The 1,967-nt window shown below is 42.8% G+C and overlaps 1 protein-coding gene across 1 annotated transcript; it reads left to right on the top strand.

Annotated features, from left to right (window-relative positions):
* Positions 1 to 370: 370 nt before the first annotated feature.
* Positions 371 to 1,270, top strand: LOC116264304 (probable CCR4-associated factor 1 homolog 10). The gene has a single exon (XM_031644444.1). The coding sequence runs from the start codon at positions 371 to 373 to the stop codon at positions 1,268 to 1,270; it is 900 nt and encodes a 299-aa protein (XP_031500304.1).
* The last annotated feature ends 697 nt before the right edge of the window (positions 1,271 to 1,967 follow it).

The following is a 1,967-nucleotide window of genomic DNA, read 5'->3' as shown; positions in this document are numbered from 1 at the left end:
TATCCGAATCTAAAATCTATAAGTCATCATCTTATTAAAAATTACTACATAAACTAATATTGGTATGCTTAACAAAGGCCCCAACAAATAAATTGTTCAAGGCAATTTGGACCCAGGATTAGAAAGTAAGATGTGCCGTTATAGTGATACCTCACATGCACTCTCTCTCTCTCTCTCTCTCTCTCTCTCTCTCTCTCTTTCTTTCTCTCTCTCTTGTCTCCACACCTCTCTCTTACCTTCCATCTCCCTCTTCAAAAAAAGGTTCACTATCTAAATTATGCTTCCAGTCACAACCGAGAGAGGTTATATAAGAACCAACATCTCTATTGCAATTGAGCATATCCACAGCATCCTCTCCTTTCTTGCTCGAATGCATTCAGCTGCCATGTCCAACAACAGCGTCATCACCAAACAAGTATGGAAAGAAAATTTCGTGAAGGAGTTCTCCTTCATGTGGGAGAGGGCCATCATCGCCGGCTACAAAACTGTCTCCCTTTCCACCCGTCTTCTGCTATGCCAAGAAAGAATCCCTGCAACAAACGCCTGGGGCGACTCGGACGCCAACTACTCGGCGCTCGCGCAGACGACCGATAGGTTCAAGAACATTGTGAAGGTGGGGTTTGCCTTATGTAACAGACAAGGGGACTTGCCACGTTGCTGGAATACCAAGAGGCCCTGCATATGGGAGTTCAACCTCATGCCACTAGAAGAAAGAGCTTATTCTGAAAGGGAGGAGAGCTTCTTGGAGGAGTTCTGTGGTGGCGTCAATTCTGAGCAGCTGAGGAGGCAAGGGATCGATCTGAAAGTCATGTTCGACTTGCTCATCAACACCTGTATTGTCCAAAATGACAGCATCAGTTGGGTGACCTTCAAAGGTGGGCTGGACTTCATGGCGCTGCTAAGGTTTGGGTTGCAGAACACTCCAGGCGTGCACCTTGAGCGCGAGCAATTCTTTAGGCATCTCCATACTTACTTCCCAGTGTTCTATGACATGGCTGCAGTGCTCGGTTTCGACCCAGTGGCCGATAATGGGACGATCGAAGTCTCGGCCCGATCACTTAACGTGTGGAGGGAAGACATGCCTCCTCATGGAGCGGCATCTGACAGTCTGCTAGCACTACGAATGTTCATGGAGATCAAAAGGCGCATGTATATGAAGACGTTGAAACCAGACTGCCCCTTGCTGGAGAAGAAGGAGAGCATCCTCTTTGGTGTCACCTCCGAACAAGAAGCAAATGCTACGCCTACGTTTAAGATGGCACCTTTCTGATCATCAGGATGGCTCTTCAACTGCAGTCTTGAGTGCTTCTGTGTCTTTTCCCTTTGTTCCTCCCCCGCCATTTTCTTCATGTTGTGTCGTCAATGGTGGGGTGTCCTGCGTCAAGTTTTCATGAACCTATAATAAATGTCTTACCTTCTGGCTGGTTTTCTCTCTTTTTCAATAAAATGTCATTCCTTTCTTGTGAAGGAAAAAATGATCATTTATGTTGTCATTTGCTGTTTCTTGCCTCGGTCTTGTATCTTTTCTTGCTCAAGTTTTCCAGTTTTGCCTGCATTAGTGCAGTTACTTTTCCTAATTAGGAGGAATATTAGCTGATCTATTTGTCATAGACAAAGAACTTGCTTTTTCTGTTAGGGCGACCGATCACTGTTTGTTTGTTTATACTAGCTATTGTGCTTTTTAATTTTGATTCATTGTTTTTTATTTGTATTGCCAAATTGCATTAATTATTATCTTGCTTTTATGTTTGGAAGTGTATTTTTCTGTTCTGCTCTTTCTAAAGGTCAATGGATTGCTTCATTGAAGACATATTAATTTCTACCACGCACTATATATATGCCCTTAATTTAATATTGATTTTTGTATGATATTGATACCTCTACCATAAATCTATATTTTCTGCTTGACATTCTATTTTACAAATTTAAAACCGCCCTCATATTCTCTTTCGTGCAACATCTCTCTC

Source organism: Nymphaea colorata, chromosome 11 (genome assembly GCF_008831285.2).
Source record: "Nymphaea colorata isolate Beijing-Zhang1983 chromosome 11, ASM883128v2, whole genome shotgun sequence".
NCBI lineage: Eukaryota > Viridiplantae > Streptophyta > Magnoliopsida > Nymphaeales > Nymphaeaceae > Nymphaea > Nymphaea colorata.
This window is presented reverse-complemented; position numbering and strand designations above follow the sequence as displayed.

Bases quoted from the DNA above. Each gene is read 5' to 3' on its own strand.
- LOC116264304 (XM_031644444.1), top strand. From the start codon at position 371: ATGCATTCAGCTGCCATGTCCAACAACAGCGTCATCACCAAACAAGTA.